Below are 16,177 nucleotides of genomic sequence, written 5' to 3' on the forward strand. Positions count from 1 at the left end.
ATCAAAGACAGAAGTTAGGGGTGACATGATCATTCAGATCCCACCTGGGGATCAGAAATTGGATAATAAAAGGGATATTCAGTCTAGAAGACAAAGGTCTAACAAGCTCCACCAGCTAGAAGTTGAAGCTAGACAAATCCAGTCAGACTAGATGATCACAGTGGTCCCTTAAGATCTAGGAAGGACCTAGTGTGGTATCTGAGCACCTCGCAGTGTTCAATGTATTTACCCTCAGCACCCCGGGGAGGTAGGGCAGTGCTGTGATCCCCGTCTTACAGACAGGGAACTGGGGCACAGAGAGACCTGCCCAAGGTCGCATGGGAAGTCTGTGCCAGAGCAGGGAATCAAACCCACAACTCTCTCGTTCCAGGCCAGTGCCCTAACCACTGGACCATCCTTCCTCTCTGTCTTGGCAATTCGTCAATGCACCAGCAGGTAAGGCTTTCAACTGGCAGCAGAAGCAGAGGGAAAAAAACTGAACAACCAGCTGCAAAGTCTCCCAGCACCTGGTTCCAAGTAGCTGCTCTCCTCGTCGGAAATGCCCAGGTCAATGTTGGAGGACAGCACTGCCACGAAACCTTCTTTAAACTCTTCAAAGTTTACCTAGTGGAGACAGGAAAAGATGCTGAACACGCATACCGGGCCTCCCATCAGACACCTGGGGCGGTCACTCGTACTCAGTTCAGCCTCACAAGCCTCGTTTCGTGCTTCTGCTGGGAGCCTGCTATGTGCAGAAGCAATGCGCTGTCCTCCTCCATCACTCAGAGATAACCTGGGGGGTTCGCCTCGGCTATTGCAGTGTCTGATAGGAGACGCTGGGTGCAGGCCGCTAGAAATCTTACACTGCACTGTCTGGGACCTGCAGCCTGGGTTCTGCTGGCTTACTCTGCCTTGGGCATCCATTACCAGGCTACTGGAACTCAGTCTGCTGGATAATAACTAGCTCATCTTCTTCTCAAAGGCCACGTCTACACTAAGGAAAAATGGGGTGTTTTTAAACACATGCTAGTGAACAGGAGCTAACATCTTAATGCAGACAAGGCAGAGGGCAGTTTTAACCTGCATTAGCTGGTCACGGTAAGCCCTGGGGGAGTCAAGGGTTTATCCTGGACAGGTATCCTGCTAGAACATGTCTACACTAGGATGTTAACATGTTGGCCAGCACACCTTTTCCCTAAAGAAGCCAACACCGAAGGAAAACTACAATGCGACATATACAGACAACAGGGTCTGATCCTGACTGAGCCTCGGAGGCATTACCACAATACACGTAGCAGTATATAATACAGACAACTAAATACTGACTGAAGCTAGAATATGTAAGCAGAACCTGGTATTTTCTGTGGACCCTGCTGACAATTCAGCCTCTACTGCCCGTTGTACTCCAGATTCGTAGCTTTCAGCCCTTGAGGCTGAGAACGAAACATTCCCAACCTGAATTACTGCTAGACCATCTCAGAAGCAAACAGCTTGAAACAGGACTTCTGAGAAGCATTCACTGACCCATCTATCTAAAGGGAATGTTAATACATATGTTCTACACTGATTATTTAAGAGGTTAATAGAGCACACTATTTCACCTCTGGTCATTTTAGTAGAAGCATTTAGGTAGCGTACTTCCATCGTTGTTAGATGCAGTAACAAATACGGGCACATCTAGTTGCTGGAACACAGAACTAGCTATTCAGCTCTTTCCCCTCAGTCCAATCCCCACAAACATGGCAGGTCCCCTCTATCCTTACAGTTTTTTAAAATGCATTTTGTTTGCATCAGAGCATCCCTATGTTCTCAGAGATCTCACTCTTGATCGTGTTCAAACATGCATGCAATTAAAGTAAAACAGAAGACAGTCGTTGACGTACTTGGAGAAAGAGAGAGAGAGAAACTGTGAGAGAGGTCAACTAAATTCATAGAATCATAAACATGTTGGGCTGGAAGGGACTTCAAGACACCATGGATTCCAGATCCCTGCATGGAGGCTGGGCCAAGTAACCCTAGACCCTCTTGGCAGGGCTTTGTCCAACCGGTTCTTAAAAACCTCCAATGACGGGGATTCCCCAGCCTCCCTTGGAAGCCTGTTCCAGAGCGTAACTGCCATAAATAGTTAGAGAGTTTTTCCTGGTAGCTAACCTAAACCTCCCCAGTTTCCTGTCTTGGGATGTTGCAGATTAAGCCTATTACTTCTTGTCCTACCTTTAGTGGACATGGGGAACAACTGATCACCGTCTGCTGTATAATGGCCCTTAACATCTTTGAAGACTGGTATCAGGTCCCCCCTCACTCTTCTTTTCTCAAAACTAAACGTGTTCAGTGTTTTTAACCTTTCCTCATAGCTCAAGTTTTCTAAACCTTTGATCATTTTTCTCTCTCCAATTTATCCACCTCCTTCCTGGAGTGCGCTGCCCAGAACTGGACACAGCGCTCCAGCTGAGGCCTCCCCAGTGCTGAGTAGAGCAGGACAGTGACCTCCTGTGTCTTACATACCAGACACAAGACTGATCCCTGCAGGACTCCACTAGATATGCCCTCCCAGTTCGACAGTGAGCCATTGATAAATACTCTGATTCTTTCAACTAGTTGTGCACCCACCTCAAAGTAATTTCATCTAGACATTTCCCTAGTTTGCTTGTGGGACTGCATCAGACACCTTACTAAACTCAAAATATAACATATCTACTGCTTCTCCCCTATCCACTAGGCCAATAACCCTGTCAAAGAAGAAAATTAGGTTGTTTGGCATGATTGGTTCTTAACAAATTCCTACTGGCTATTCCTTATAACCTTATTATCCTCTAGGTGCTCACAAATTGTCTGTTTATTTGTTCTGGTATCTTTCCAGAGATCAGAGTTAAGATGACTGGTCTATAATTCCAGGTGTGCACTTTGTTCCCCTTTTTAAAGCTAGGTACTAAGTTTGCCCCTCTGCAGTCCTCTGGGACCTCACCCACCCCCAGTAAGTTCCTCAAGATAATTGCCAACAGTTCCAAGATTAGGAACCAGCTGAAACAAACTACCCTAGGATGAATTTCAGCAGGCCCCACCAACTCAAATACATCTAACTCAACTAAATATTCTTTAATCTGTTCTCTCCCTATTTTGGCTTGTGTTCCTTCTCCCTTGTTAATATTAATTGTGTTGAGTGTCTGGTCACTGTTAACCTTTTCGGTGACAACTGAAGCAAAATAATCATTAGACACCTCAGCCTTCTTGACATCATCAATCATTAGCTCTCCTTCCCCACTAAGTAGAGGGCCTAACACTTTCCTTCATCTTTCTCTCACTCCTAATGTATTTAAAGTACCTCTTCTTGCCTTTTATGACCCTTGCTTGGCATAACTCACTTTGTGGATTAGCCTTTCTGATTTTGTCCCTACATGCTTGTGCTAGTCTTTTGTACTCCTCCTTAGCAATTCATCCACATTTCCACTTTTTGTAGAATTCCTTTCTGATTCTCAGGTCATTAAAGAACTCCTAATGGTACCATACTGGCCTCTTACTATTCTTTCTACCTTTGTGTCACCTCAGGTTAGCTTGCGATTGTGCCTTTAATATTGTCTCTTTGAGAAACTGCCACCTCTCCTGAACTCCTTTATCCCTTAGATTTTCTTCCCAGGAGACCTTACCTACCAGTTCTCCGAGTTTGTTAAAGGCTGCTTTTTTGAAGTCCATTGTCCTTATTCTGCTGCTCTCACTCCTTCCTTTCCTCAGAATCATGAAATATATCATTTTATGATCACTTCCATTCTAATTAAATAATAATCAGTTTATAGCAATGTCTTTTCTGCTGATAAAAGCAGAAATTGCATTTGTTTCCTTGAACTGAACAGCGAGCAAATGAATGTAATCAAAAGTTTTGCAATCATTTAAAAAAAACCACCAAAACCAGGATGTGATATCACTGTTTAGCTATCTTTCCTCTCACAGTCCTCGGGGCAGGCAAATCAAGTCAGTGGCTTTGGAATGTTACTTTTCAGAAGCTGAGATAATTAGCCAACCAGAAGTTAACAATTTTGCTTACAATGATTTTGGGATATCTATAAAAAGGGAAAACACCAACAATCACCCAACAACTGTAGGAAAGTCCGGAAGCACAGATTTTTTTACAGACAAAAAACTTAAAAAATCCAAAAACCTTACCCCAAACTTATCAAAAGGTTCACAAGCCTGGGACCTAGTTAAAATAGTACCAGACTGATTTATGGTTCTACGCTGAAACCATGAAAGCTGCAGTTCATCTGAGCTTTAGGTTTGTTTGAACTCAAGAGTGAAACTCAGGGGACGCAAACTCATGTAAACCAACACTGAAAGCCAGTTTGTACTACCTCCTGCAAAAAGAAAACCCTAGGGTAAAATCGTGACCCCACTGAAGTTAATGGGAGCTGTAGCATGGACTTCAAACAGGTCAGGCTATCGCCCAGCCTCCAGCATACATATATCACCCTGGTGCCTCCGCTCCCGCATCTCACTACACCCTGAGCACAGGCGTAGGTGGAAGGAATGTATAGCTGCCACGCGGAAACCCAGAGGCCTGGAACACACCGAGCTTTTCCCCGCCAACTTGCTGCGGAAGCCAGACTTCTGAGTCCTGTATTTCCCCTCAGTGAAACCCCAGTGTCTCTGCACATGCTTGCAGGGGAGTATGACTGACTGCGGGATGGCGATCTACTGCCATTCATAAATTGACTGGACCCATGTAGTTTAATGATGCTTTTGTCAGCATGAAAAATACAGCATAGCATTTTAATCACAAGAAAACACTGGGAGAAGAGGATTTTTTTGGGGGGGGGGGAGGGAGAGACGTTCCATTTACCCCAATATAAAGCAATCTGCTCTTTTTTCTTCTCCCTCCCTCTCCCCACAAGAGTTCCAACAATTACAATTCTTTAGCCGAGCTAACATGATGCTCTAGAGAGGGCCTGATCCAAAGCCCACTGGAGTCAATAAAGCAACGTCCATTAATGTCAATGGGCTTTGGATCAAGCCCATAGGGACTGTCCCAGATCCACTGGGAACTAGTGGCTTCAATTCTAAAGAGATCAGAGTTACAGTACTCTGCGATCCTCTCCTCTTCCCAAGCCAAACAGTGCTGAAGGAGAACACAGGTGGGAGCAGGGAGCGGAAGCCTCATTCACACTGGTTGCACTGGTTTAGTTAAATTGCTGCAATCCTGTGTGGACACTCATTTTGGTTTGAGGAGCTACTTTTGCTTGAGCTTAACTGGCTCATGATCAAGTCGTAATTGACTCAACCAGGTTTGTACTGATTTATGAGTCCTTCCACGCAGCCTTTTGTACTGGGCTAGATAAACTGATGGTAAGATTCCATTTTAAGGCCTCATCTACACTGCAAAGTTTTACCGGCATAACTATGTCGGCTAGGAACCCCCTGCCCCAGCCAACAGAGCTATGCCAGCAAAACCCCCAGTGTAACCACAACTAGACCAGCAGAAGAGTGCTTCTGTCGCATACCTAACATCCTTTGGGGAGATGGGTAGCTATGTGGGGAGAACTCCTCCTATGGGCTTATGCTGCATTTCCCCTGGCGGGGGCTCTGCCAGCCTAGCTATGTAGCCTATGGTCCGTAGACTAGACGAGCCCTTAGGAAAACCAGTATAACTCTATGTGTAGACAAACCCCAGTACTCTTCCCAGTAGCACTGCCCCAACAGGGCCAGCTAGAAGAGCAGCAGTGGAACTGAACTGGGGTGAGCTGGAACGGCAGGGGTGTTACGGGCAGGAGCAGCTGGGTCACGGATGCCATGTGCAGCAAGGCCAGAGACACAAGCCATCTTTCCCCCATCTCGTCTCCCACTGGGCCCAGTACTGGATGCTACAGAGGAAGGTGTAAGAACCACACACTAGGCACATGTGGTGTAATCAGCCCCCATGGAAGACTCAAACCAATACCTAATAGTTAGCGATTGGCTTAAACCCTGCAGAATGAGGTTTTATTTCCCTCACGCTCTCAACACAGGAGCAAGGGGACTACTATGGGCAATGAAACTGAAAAGCAACAGATTTAACATGAAAGTCACTACTCTTTCCACATGATATGTGCTAAGCCTGTGGAACTGTATGCCACAAGGTATCATGGAGGTCAAGAGCTTAGCAGGACTCAGACAGGATCAGACATGTTAATCGATAGCAAGAACATGGTGGTGCTGCAGTGGAAAAGGTTTTCTGAAAAGCATATAGAAGTTTCCTCATCTGCCTGCTCCAAAGCTCTCGCACCGTCCCCTGAAGCAGCTAGCGCAAGGCACTAGCGGAGACAGGATTAGACAGACCCCAAGTATGATCCAGCCTGGCAGTTCCTCTCAGGTGCTACCACGATGGGAGCTAGGTTCCATTCAGGCAGGGCGTGAGCAGCAGAAGGCTCCTGGCTCGCAGTGGGATTTTCTGGAAAATCTGCCTATTGAACCCCCTCCATTCCAAGGCAGGCAAACTTCAGAGCTGGCTGTGGGGCTCACTCCAACCCCACCAGCAGCAGGAGTCCCTGGAGCTGCCAGTGCCCCCCTCCTCCCCACGCAGCCAAGCACCATGGCACAGGTGAGCAGTCAGGTAAGGAACTTCTCTCATTGAGATAATCCACTGTTGGGTTAAAGGCATCCGTACTTTCACCTGGGTCCCACAAAAGCAGACACTAATGTTTCTAAAACCAGAAGAGTTGGAACAAAGCCATTAAATAATACAGGGCCCAACCCAGCCCAAGTGCTTTCCAACAGCATGTGACCTACACAGTCAACCTAACCGCACAGCTATGCTATTAATAGCCAACAAGCTTTTCATTCTGCCTCTTTTAAGTCAGTTTACTGCACTTCACCTACAGACCCCACCAGCAGTTACACAGTCCTGGGCCCAGAGCCTGAACTCGTGTCCGTCAGTACGTAGCTCCGGCATTAAGGTACAGATAGACCGGTACTAATCTGTGGTATTTAAGAACTTTCTGAGTTTCATTTATTTATTTGCACGTTCTCTTTGAAAGAAATTAACCTTTGCACAGTGGCATGTGTAACCGCATTCAGGTCGCACGCAGCTACTCACCCTGGCAAAGTGGTCGTGTCCCAGGAGAGTTTGCAGAAGTACAGGCAGCTGCCGCTCCAGATGGAGTTTGCGGCACAGCTCTGTCAGCTCCTCTTTGTCCAGATACCCCGTGCCCGTGGTATCGCAGCTGTTATAAACATCCTGGAGCTGGGACACGTACTTGTTCTCCGCTGCCTCGCCCATCCCACAGCAGACTGCAGCCAACCTGATGGGAGTCAGCAAGGGGAACAGAATGAGCAAGCCTTGCAAACGTGAGGCATTCAAATGAAAGGTTTTGATCCGCTCCTGCTACCCATCTGGCCCCACAGAACCAGCCACCCCAAAGCAACATTCTGCCCTAGAAAACCTTGGAGATTTATCACAGCAAGAAACACTCGGCTGTTTCTAGATGACAGCGACCCAGATTCTCCACCGGAAACCTTGCAGGTGCGAACACGGAGGAGAAGAAACCACTTTGCCTCCGCAACAGCCGTGCACGGGACTTGAAACACTCGGAACAGCACAAAAATGGGATCTAAACCTCCCTTTGCCCCGCACAGCTCGCGGATGAAATTCCTGGGACAGGAGATTGCAGCGCTGGTAGTGGCTGGTGCCCTCAGCTCTCCTGTGCCAGAGATTTCATCCACAGACTATGGTGAACTCTGATGGTGACACAGGGGAAGGGGAAACTCTGGTCCCATTGTCCTGCTGTTCAGACAGCTTGGTCTCAGAATAATCCAGGCCCCATGTACTCAGCAGCGTGCTGGACTTCGCAGCCAGGAGAGCCACGGGCACAGAAAAGCAAGACAGCAGCCTGTGAGCTCCCCACCCCACCTCATGCTGCCCCGCAGGAGACCCAAGACAGTGAAAACACAGAACATGTGTTGCCCGGACCCGCAAGGTTCCGGTGCCCCTGAGGGCAGCAGTCACCACTGGCCAACTCACAGAGCATTCCCGGTGACCTCCCGGTGAGAGGAGGGGTTGTGCACTGCAATGGTGTGACGGTGGCCACGCGGCTGATTCAGGCGGGAAATCGGATAAAATGGCAGCCACACAACAGGACAGGGACTAGGATCCCCACGGAGACTGGCCGTTAGGCTGAAGCCAGGCAGGACAGCAAGGGAAAGCACAACACCACAGGAGGAACCAAAACCATGAAGGGCTCTAGGGGCCACAATGGACACCTTGGATCGTGCCCAGGTAGGAGAGTCTCTGTTTAAATGCTCCCTTGGTGAAACACCCTGCAGCCGGACGGCACCTCATTCCACACCACCGGAGCTATCACAGCGTAGCTTCGAGAAACGGCTTGCTCTCTTCCCTTACCGAGGCCCTGTCCGCACTGCAAACTGTGCCGATTTAACCAAGCCAGTGTAGTTACAGCGATAAAACCCCCTACCCTGGACCAAGCGATTCTGGTACAAAGATACATACAACTGCATACAGCTATTCTCCTTCCTGTGCGAGGACAAGCTATACACGTTTAAGGCACCTTCACACCAGTAAAACTTCACCCACGCTATGGCATTTACCAGTGTAACTATCCTGGTAAAGAAGAAAGAGAGTCAGACCCCTAACTGAAATAGTTCTGCCAGTAAAACCTAAGTGCCAACCAGCTCGTATTGGCTCAGCATTGTAAAGAGCAAATAGAAGCAAAACCTTACCGCTGTTCAAATGATGCCAAATACATTTTTCTTTGGTTATTTCATTTCAGAAGGAAGTGCAGACTTCTGAAGGAAGGAAGCAAACTACAGAGCTAGTGGATAAAGCACTGGACTGAGACTCAGCAGATGTGGTTTCAATTCCCACTCTGCCACCAATTCCCTGCATGACTTTGGGCAACTCACTTCACATCTCTATTCCTGCGTTCCTCATTTGCAAAAGGGGAAAGAACGCTCCCTCTCGCCCCACCCCGTGCCTGTCTTGTCTATTTAGACTGTAATCTCTTTGGAGCAGAGACCGTCTCTTGCTATGTCTACGTACAGTACCTAGCGCAGTGCGCTTCTAGGTGCTACCATATAACAAATCAACAACAATACTGCATGAAATAAACAGAGAGTTGTTAGCGTAACTTCCCCTCCCTCCCTTCTTCCCCATGTGCCCGTTTGAAAAAAAAAGACAGGGTTTAGAAATGATCACATCAACCCACACCTCGGTTAATACAAAAGCCATGTAATCTAGTGCCTAAAGGACACATACACATTCTAACATGCCCCAGAGGTAACACAGCAAACATTCCCCACCCCCACATTCCTTAAGGGTCATCTGGAGAGAAACATCGCAGGCAGGCGTGTGGACACTTGGGATGGGAGCCACCCAACAGATGGAAATTGTAGGGTGGTTTTAAGCTTGTAGGGTGGGTTCAAATAGATTTACTATGACAGGGAATAAACCAATCAAACAGATCCCCCCCATGCACGCACCCACCCACCCACCCCCATAGAAACACAAGCCCCTCACTGTCTGACCTGCACTCGGAAGAGAAGTGCTCACCCACAGTGGCAAGCCCAGACCGTGGGAGGAACATGTGCTGCCCTTCCTGATTTGTGTTGTTTTAGGTGCAGGGAGCCAGCCTGACTGGCTAGAACATGTCACATAACAGAGCAAGAGGCGGGTAACTTGCAGAAACCAGAAACCCCTATTAAACAACTAGAAATACAGGCTCTCTTGCGCGTAGGTCTCCTGGACAACAAGCTGCTTGGAGCAGTTCGAGAACTGGAAAAAGACAAAAGTTCTTTAATAATTTTATTAAGATAATGTTGAAGTAAAAAGAAAACGGTACAGAGTTTAAGCATAGATGTTTCTGGTTTTCAGGGAATAAGGTACAGATTATCAAGGGGTGCGAAATTTGGTTTAGGAACCGGTGGCGTAAGGAATACATAATCTGCAATCTCCCCGATTGGGAGTAAAAGTTTAGCGGGTCAAAGTACAGACATTGAGATATGGGGGTATGTTGTTCATATAATGGCTATGTTCAGGTGTGGAGTATAATGAGTGGATACGATGATGAGGATGGATCTACCCTCATTTGGTGGGATTTAATGTTCAGTGAGTTTATGGTTCCAGTTCATACGGTCCAATGGAAAAAGTCTCTCCATCCCTTTCCCATAGTGGATGCACGATGTCGTTCCGGCTCACACCTCCTGGTACTGTCGGAGACCGGGGATGTGTTCGATGTAGATGTCCCTGGACCATCGGATGGTTTCCGAGACCATGAGGCGCCACACGAGCCTTGCGTAGCATTGACCGATCCCACAGGTCCGCAGCACACGCTCGTTGCAGCGGTCCCAAGCGCCTAGGACTCCGACGATCAGGGCATCCATCTGCACCTCGTAGCCCCTCACTCTCACGGTGTCGGCCAGGGGGGCGTATCTTTTCTACACTGAAAGGAAACGGCTTTGTATTCTGTCTTCCTGAACACAGAGAACATGCCTTAGGAGCCACGCAGCGACTGTCAATACCAAGCACCTCTTTTTCTAAAAACCTTCCTGCTACGCACACCTGTAACTTACCTAGCCTTATGTCAGACCTGGCCTAGCCCTGGGCGAAGGGGGGACCGAACCTGTCCCACCCCCAGAGGGGACGTCATGATTAAGAGCATGTCTGCACTCTCAACTAGGGGTGTGATTCCCAGTGCCAGGAGACATACATCCAGGACTCTATCTCTTACACACCCACACCCACACACACCCCATAGGCTCAGGGCACTAGCTGCCACACTGCAGCCAAGACTTCTCCCCTCTCCCGCCACTCTGGAGCGGAGGAGGTAATAGGCTCAGAACACCCACTTGGGTCGGTCCCAGGCGGAGGTGGCCCACATGGGGGCGTGAGCAGGGCTCTCACTCCTGGGTGGGGCATTGGCCAAGTCACAGTCCAGCCCAAAACAAACAGCGTAGGCCGTGCCCTGAAGGGTCAATACTGCAGCCCTGCGTGCATTGGCGCGAACTCCATGCTGGCGAAAGATGCCAGGCTCCCTACAGCCCCAGGAACTGATGCCATCTATTGAGCTGCAAATTTCTACCACCTCCAGTGCAAATGCAAAGACCACCAGCAGGCTCGCCCGCCACATCGCCAGGGAGAGAGGCAGGTTCTGCCACCTTCCCTCAGCAGTTACTCCCCACACAGATGGTGCTGGAGACTTGCAATAATGATATGGGGCTGAAGAATGTCTGACTGAGCAAAGAGGCCCTTCCAAGACCACCCAGCTGACAGCTCCAGTCAGCATGGACAAGGGAGCGGAGATCGCTCCGGGGAAGCATATAGTCCATTCATCCAGCCCATACTTCTTTGACTTGCTGGCAAGAATACTGTGGGAGACAATATCAAAAGCTTTGCTAAAGTCAAGGAATAGCACATCCACTGCTTTCCCCTCATCCACAGAGCCAGTTATCTCGTCAGAGAAGGCAATTAGGTTAGTCAGGCATGACTTGCCCTTGGTGAATCCATGCTGACTGTTCCTGATCACTTTCCTCTCCTTTAAGTGCTTCAGAATTGATTCCTTGAGGACCTGCTCCAGGATTTTTCCAGGGACTGAGGTGAGGCTGGCTGGCCTGTAGTGCCCCGGATCCTCCTTCTTCCCTTTTTTAAAGGTGGGCACTACATTAGCCTTTTTCCAGTCGTCCGGGATCTCCCCCGATTGCCATGAGTTTTCAAAGATAATGGTCAATGGCTCTGCAATCACATCCGCCAACTCCTTCAGCACTCTCAGATGCAACTCGTCCGGTCCCATGGACTTGTGCTTGTCCAGCTTTTTTAAATAGTCCCAAACCACTTCTTTCTCCACAGAGGGCTGGTCCCCTCCTCCCCATGCTGTGCTGCCCAGTGCAGCAGTCTGGGAGCTGACCTTGTTTGTGAAGACAGAGGCAAAAAAAGCATTGAGTACATTAGCTTTTTCCACATCCTCTGTCACTAGGTTGCCTCCCTCATTCAGTAAGGGGCCCACACTTTCCTTGGCTTTCTTCTTGTTGCTAACATACCTGAAGAAACCCTTCTTGTTACTCTTAACATCTCTTGCTAGCTGCAACTGCAAGTGTGATTTGGCCTTCCTGATTTCACTCCTGCATGCCCGGGCAATATTTTTATATTCTTCCCTGGTCATTTGTCCAATCTTCCACTTCTTATAAGCTTCTTTTTTGTGTTTAAGATCAGCAAGGATTTCACTGTTAAGCCAAGCTGGTCGCCTGCCATATTTACTATTCTTTCTACACATCGGGATGGTTTGTTCCTGCAACCTCAATAAGGTTTAAAATACAGCCAGCTCTCCTGGACTCCTTTCTACCTCATGTTATTCTCCCAGGGGATCCTGCCCATCAGTTCCCTGAGGTTGTCAAAGTCTGCTTTTCTGAAGTCCAAGGTCCGTATTCTGCTGCTCTCCTTTCCTCCTTGTGTCAGGATCCTGAACTCGACCATCTCATGGTCACTGCCTCCCAGGTTCCCATCCACTTTTGCTTCCCCTACTAATTCTTCTCGGTTTGTGAGCAGCAGGTCAAGAAGAGCTCTGCCCCTAGCTGGTTCCTCCTCTCTGCCTGTGACTCCAAACAGCCGCTGCCCTGCAGTGCTCCTCTTCCTCTCTCTTCCCTGAAGATCCTGGGGGGGGGGGGAGGGGGGAGGACGCGCAGGAGGGGAGAGCCCCCTGCATGCAACTCCTCAAGTCCTAAGCGAGACCTGTTTCTGCCTCGATGCCTCTGAACAAGAGGTGAGATGTGGAAAGGGCTCACGGACACAGAGACCAAACATTCCTTCATAGACTCATAGAATATCAGGGTTGGAAGGGACCTCAGGAGGGACCCCAAAGCAGGACCAATCTCCAATTTCCTGCACATCTAAAGCTGCCCCATGTGTCAATGCCCCTTCTCCTGTGCACCCACTCGGGAAATGCCTCCAGGATTTCTCCTTCACTCGTCCCTTTCCTGCCAAACGAAGAGCATCAAGGCAGGAATAGTAAATGTCTCTGAGCAATACAACATAATCCAACCAGCTGTGACAAGGGAGCTGGCACTGAACTGTAAAGACTCAGGACCTGGTCCAGCAAAGTACTCCAACACTTGCTTAGCTCTAAGCCCATGACTTAAATGGGATTGGTCAGGTGCTAAAGTTAAGCACCTGCTTGAATGCTTTGCTGGACTGGGGCTTCAGTTATTACAGGCTGGGGCCAGAAGCTACCAAGTGCCCCGCTGACAGGGAACGCATCCCCAGACATTTCAGCGAGCACCCCATGACTCCCGTCGGCAATGGCACAAGGACACAGAGATGTGTGCAATAGAGCTCAGATGATCACTCCTGAGCCTGGGTCAGGGACCCAAGGCTATGTCAGTTCAGTGGAGACTGTGGGAAGGCTGCTCTTAGCCTTGTACTTTGTCACTAAGCTGCCATTGCTCTGGGCCAAGCAAGCCACTACTCCATTACCCGGTTGTCAGCAGAGGATCCGGGGGAACAAAGGGTGTGGCTAGACAGCAGGGCGAAGCTCACTAGCGGAACAATGGTCTGATCTGCAGAAGTGCAGTGGGCCAAGAGTGCAGGCCAATCAACAGATCTGGATTTGCCCTGGCACCAGTACTGTCTGCTGCTTTGTGCTGCTCGAGGGCTTGCTAGGCCAGTCTCATGCCAGTCCCAAGGGCACTCCATAGCTGGGAAGGACCTGGTAGACCCAGGGACTTCTATCAGGCTAGATGGCTCTTTCTGCCACCATGGATGGCAACTGGCTACAGCCCAGGGGGAATCTAGACACAGGGACATCAGTGTGGGGATGGGCTGTGTGTGTGTGGAGAGAGGTGAGCGACAATCACCAGCTGCTGGAGGGCACATGCAGGAATCGTCTTCCACTGCTCCCAGCACTGCCGCCAGACCACGTGAACCGACAGGCCCAGCTCCGCCATGGCTTCCCGGACCAAGCATGCACAGAACAGGTCAATAGGAGCTCTCTACCCTGCAAGACGGCTCTCACCTTCCCACTCCTCTGCCCCACCCCTGGCAGCAGCCGGCTGTGAGAACCAGTCCTGAGTCGGGAGTCTGCGCCTCTCCTCGTGCCCACGTGCAGCGGTCAGAGAGCAGCATGGCGGATGGGCTTGGGCTGCGGTTGTGACAGAGAAGCCGCTGTGGGTTGGAGGGGATGGCTGGCAGGGAAGCAGCAAGGGATGGAGAGGGTGGCCTGTGCATGGGTATGAGGAGAGGCAAAGAGTTTACTGAAAAAGGAGCCATTTCGAAAACCCCTCCGGAGAGTTTCTGGTGCAGTTGCTACCAAGATTCCTACCAGGGCGTTGGTGCTGGAACCGGCTAAGTGCTGGCTCCCAGCCACTGGGAGGAAGGGAGACGTTCCTTCCCTGCCTCTGCTCTTCTCCTGCCCCCCGTTTTGGGGAGCCCTCCTCCACCCCCGCCCATTGAATTGGCTCCTGGCTCAGTTGCTGCTCGTGCTTTCATTGCTGCCCTGGAGAGCACAGGCTCAGACAGCCTTTCTCCACTCAGCAGCAGACTTCTGGGACAGCTGCTGAGAGCTGACAATCCTTAGCCCTTGGTGGCATTGATCTCTCTTACAGCAGTTTACTGAGGTGAACGAGCATCACCCCCCATTTACAGGTGAGGAAACTGAGGCACGGTCTGGCCACGTGACTTGCCCAAGGGCACAAAGTCACTAGCGGAACCCTACTTAAGAACCCAAATCTGACACGCTGTCAGGGGCTTTAGCTACTGCTCCTCTTGCTGTATTCCTAAAGGCACTGGGAAGCAGCGCTCCTGTACTCCAACTCCAGAAGGGGAGTATGGTCTTGCAGTAAGAGTACGAGGCGACTGGCAACTAGGACCCCTCCGTGAGTCCAGTCCTGCCCCTGGGAGGGAAGCAGGGCCAACAGGCTGCCTCAGTTGATTAGGTTCTGTAGCATATATTCTTCATGGACCCTCTTCAACTCCTAGGAACCAAGGGAACATGGCAGTAAATAGGCGTCTCTCTACTACGCTCGTGTTCCCTCTGGCAGCTCAGAAGCCAACAACGCTGTTCCGTACGTTGACAGGATGTTAAAAAGAATTGTTACTTGGTACCACCCTGGCTCAGCAGAGTCCGCAGTCCTTTTGGTGAGATGCGAAAGCAGACGGCGTTTTGACTCAGGGGAAAGACATCGTGCCAATGTAACAGGAAGCGCAGGGATGCGAGAGCAGGAACTCAGTAGGGAGGTTTGCCCAAAGCGCTGATCTGACCGAAGGCTTTATCTGGGTTGCCAGTAGATGCCCAGTGTTACTGTAGCCCCAGGGCGGCCTCTGAAGATTTCCCCTAAATTAAAGCAGGCATGGCCAAAGCCTAGCTTGGGCGGGCACAGGCAGCCTATTAATTTTCCTAAGGCAGCCCTGGCCCTGTATTCAGCACAAGAGAAATTGTTACATGTGGCCCCCTGCACAACAGCTGCTCCAGTGTTCTAGGGCACTCGAGCGGGCAGCTACCTGCTGCTACACGCTACCACTGTGGCTGCTGCCGGTTAACAGGGTCAGAGGCAAGACCCAGGCCCAACGCAGAGTGAAAATAATAGCACGCGCTGTATGGAAAGTGAAATGTGGGGCAAGGACTACAACGGAGGAGGCAGTAAGGAGCCCGGGCAACACATTGTGTCAGACAGCAGCATCTGGGGCATGACAGCAGCCCAATTTGCGATGGCTGTGAGTCCCCTGTGGCAGGAGGTTTGGATCCTCTCCCATCAAAGGGACTGATCCCGCAAGGTACTGCGCACTCTGGCTGGGACTTCCCAAAGGGATTAAATCACTGAGAACTCCTGAAAGTCCTATTGTGTGGCACCGATCCGCAAAGCACTTCAGCACATTCTGCACTAGCCAGCGTGGCTACTCACAGCCTTGGAGTCCAGCAGGCACCTCTGTGGTTTGCTGGATCAGGGCCAGAGAGCAGAGCACCTTGCAGGATCACTCCCTAAGTGATGATGAAACAGGGACAAGACCACCACAGACTTGTCTAGCAACGTATTTTCCTGTTGAGGCTTGTTAGCCATTCTAGATACAGTCAGCATCGTTTTGCTTTGTAGGACGATGGACACCATCCTCACTTCTTCCAGTGCCAGAACAAACAATGGAATAGCCTAAATCCACAACCAGGGGCCCTCCCTCCCTAATAACATACTAGAGACAAGTCAGCCACATAACCACTGAAGTCACAACACTAGCCACAAT

General features: G+C 49.9%; 1 protein-coding gene across 11 annotated transcripts in view; it reads right to left on the reverse strand.

Moving 5' to 3' along the window:
• Positions 1–16,177, reverse strand: part of NINL (ninein like) — a 70,802-nt gene that overhangs the window by 40,516 nt on the left and 14,109 nt on the right. For 9 of the 11 annotated variants that reach the window (XM_073339954.1, XM_073339959.1, XM_073339960.1 and 6 more), the window contains 2 exons: positions 7,040–7,244; positions 507–603 (listed from right to left, as the gene is read on the reverse strand). In XM_073339954.1, coding sequence (XP_073196055.1) covers positions 507–603; positions 7,040–7,244 — 302 coding nt within the window. Of the gene's footprint in view, positions 1–506; positions 604–7,039; positions 7,245–8,679; positions 8,721–9,483; positions 9,552–16,177 lie in introns of those variants that run through there. The other 2 variants (XM_073339955.1, XM_073339958.1) reach the window with 2 other exon arrangements.

This window comes from Lepidochelys kempii, chromosome 3 (assembly GCF_965140265.1).
Source record: "Lepidochelys kempii isolate rLepKem1 chromosome 3, rLepKem1.hap2, whole genome shotgun sequence".
In the NCBI taxonomy this organism is placed as follows: domain Eukaryota; kingdom Metazoa; phylum Chordata; order Testudines; family Cheloniidae; genus Lepidochelys; species Lepidochelys kempii.